The 2,448-nt window shown below is 45.4% G+C and overlaps 1 protein-coding gene across 1 annotated transcript in view; it reads right to left on the reverse strand.

The window, feature by feature from the left end:
- LOC112073013 (death-associated protein 1 homolog) overlaps positions 1-2,448 on the reverse strand; it is a 27,845-nt gene that overhangs the window by 10,666 nt on the left and 14,731 nt on the right. The window contains exon 3 of the mRNA XM_024140392.1: positions 952-994. Coding sequence (XP_023996160.1) covers positions 952-994 — 43 coding nt within the window. The remainder of the gene's footprint in view (positions 1-951; positions 995-2,448) is intronic.

Genomic DNA, 2,448 nt, shown 5'->3' on the forward strand with positions numbered 1-2,448 from the left:
GTTATACCAATCTAAACAGCTGGAAATATATATTACAAAGCAAAAATAATGTTTCAGCAGTTTGAAGCTGGTGTACAACCGAAAGTAAAGACAAAGCACGGGAAAAGTAAATACGCGTCATAGAACAGATCTTAACGCTTCTTACGACTTGCTTTCATGAGAATGATAGATCATAACTCGCACTTCTATGTTCGGGTCGCCCCAAAAGTTACATATTTACACTTTAATGATGCAGAATTAAAATCGCTGGAACCAGAGAAAAGACAGTAAAGCAGGAAGAAAGGAAAAGTTTAGAATTTGAGAGAGAGATCTCTCCCATAGGAATGCAATATAATTGATGGGAATTTAGACAGTGTTAACCCTAGTTCACCAAACCTCAACAGATAGAACTGAGGCAGTAAGGTTTATCAGAGAGATGTAGCTCCTCTCTCAAAGGTCATCTCAGTGGGAAATATAAAGTGTGAACAGCTGCCCCCTGGTTACCAGGCTTTATTTAAGGCCTGTCGCAGCCTTAAGGCGTGTGGGATACATGGAAAGACTGGGGTAGAGCCAGAGAGTAAAAGGCCTGCAGGCTGTTGGGGATCATGGAAAGATTGGGGTAGAGCCAGAGAGTAAAGCCTGCAGCGTGTTGGGGGATACATGGAAGACTTGGGGTAGAGCCAGAGAGGTAAAGGGCCTGCAGGCTGTTGGGGGATACATAAAGACTGAGGGTAGAGCCAGAGAGGTAAAGGGCCTGCAGGCGTGTTTGGGATACATGGAAAGACTGGGGGTAGAGCTAAAGACCTGTCGCAGCCTGCAGGTGTATCAACACAGACAGTAGAGGATTAAAAAGGTACAGATGTAGTAGGAACCACAGGGGGGGGACTTGCTAGGGGTCAGTATGTGTATGTGGAATGGGGTGGGCGAAGGTAGGTGGTGTGTGTGTTGTGAGAGAGAGAGACACGCACTTACCTTTGTAACCACTCCTGAAACGACCACAGTGGGCTTTGGTGGGCTAGAAAGAGACAGAGAGAGAGATTATAAAAACAGACTGACTGTCTCCATGGCAACACTGACGGGACAAAATAACATTTTGTTGAGATGAAATGTCAGTGTCAATATCAAAACCACTGACCATCGACTTTCAGGATGTTACAAAGCCAGGAACAGAAATCACTTCTGTTTGATCCCATTGAACAGTGTGTTATAAGGAAAGGAACATCCTGGCCTAGTATGACTCCAGAGGGAGAGAGAGAAAAGAGAGCCCTGAGCTTAGCCACAGTACTGTGGACCTGCCTGCCAACCTGCTAAATGACTAACATTAATCCTGGTCTGGATCTACACTGCAACTCAAACAGCAGATAGGGGGGAGGGGTGAGAACACACCTTTGGAGCAGGGAGAGAGAGGAAAAGGGTTGAGTTGAGAGGGAAGGAATGAGAGAGAATAAGCGGGATCATTCCGAGGTGGACATGGACCTTGACATGAGAAACGAGTCCGGTCTAGTTTAACAGCAGAACTATTACAGGAGGTAAAATGCTGTCCTCGGCCACTACCTCTGGAAGTTTGGGCAGGGCTACAGGGAGACATAAAGTAGCATACACACTTAAGGTAGTCTACATATTGTAGCTAGCATCCATGGTACAACACCCGCGACCTTGTCAAGAAGTTAACGACTGACTAACCTAACGTAGCAAGCATAAAAGAAAAGCCTAAAACTACTGGTCTTGACCCCAAAAAAGAATACAAATAATAATAAAAAACTTCTGCACTGTTCAACCAATCCAGAAATGTGAAGGGGGAGTTAAAATGGAGTGTCGCCATGGTAACGCCCAAAAGAGGAAGTCAGGTCACAGGCTCCATTTCCATTGTCCACTTTCAGTTCTGATGAGCACAAACTGTGCAACTTTCAGTGCTAGTTTACTGTGACCACGGCGGCTGTACCCGCTTTAAGTTACATCTTGCTGTGTTTGATGCAAGAAACCACTTTACAAAATTAAATGCATTGTTATTACTCTGCCATTTTTAAAGTCATGCCTCCCCTCAGTCCTTGACTTTTCTTAAATAAGTCTATGTAACACTGTCACTGATAGAATCTTAATATCACAACAGAAATGAAGTTATAACCAGTTTAAGGAGGGCATGTCATTTTAAAACATTTCCCCCCCCGTCAGCCTCCTCCTCAGCCTGAGCCTCCTCCTCAGCCTGAGCCTCCTCCTCAGCCTGAGCCTCCTCCTCAGCCTGAGCCTCCTCCTCCTCAGCCTGAGCCTTAACCTACACCTCCTCAGCCTGAGCCTCCTCCTCCTCAGCCTGAGCCTTAACCTACACCTCCGAGGCCTGAGCCTTAACCTACACCTCCTCAGCCTTTTTTAAATTTATTTTTTATTTCACCTTTATTTAACCAGGTAGGCTAGTTGAGAACAAGTTCTCATTTGCAACTGCGACCTGGCCAAGATAAAGCATAGCAGTGT

The sequence above is a fragment of the Salvelinus sp. IW2-2015 genome, unplaced genomic scaffold (assembly GCF_002910315.2).
Source record: "Salvelinus sp. IW2-2015 unplaced genomic scaffold, ASM291031v2 Un_scaffold2123, whole genome shotgun sequence".
Lineage (NCBI taxonomy): Eukaryota > Metazoa > Chordata > Actinopteri > Salmoniformes > Salmonidae > Salvelinus > Salvelinus sp. IW2-2015.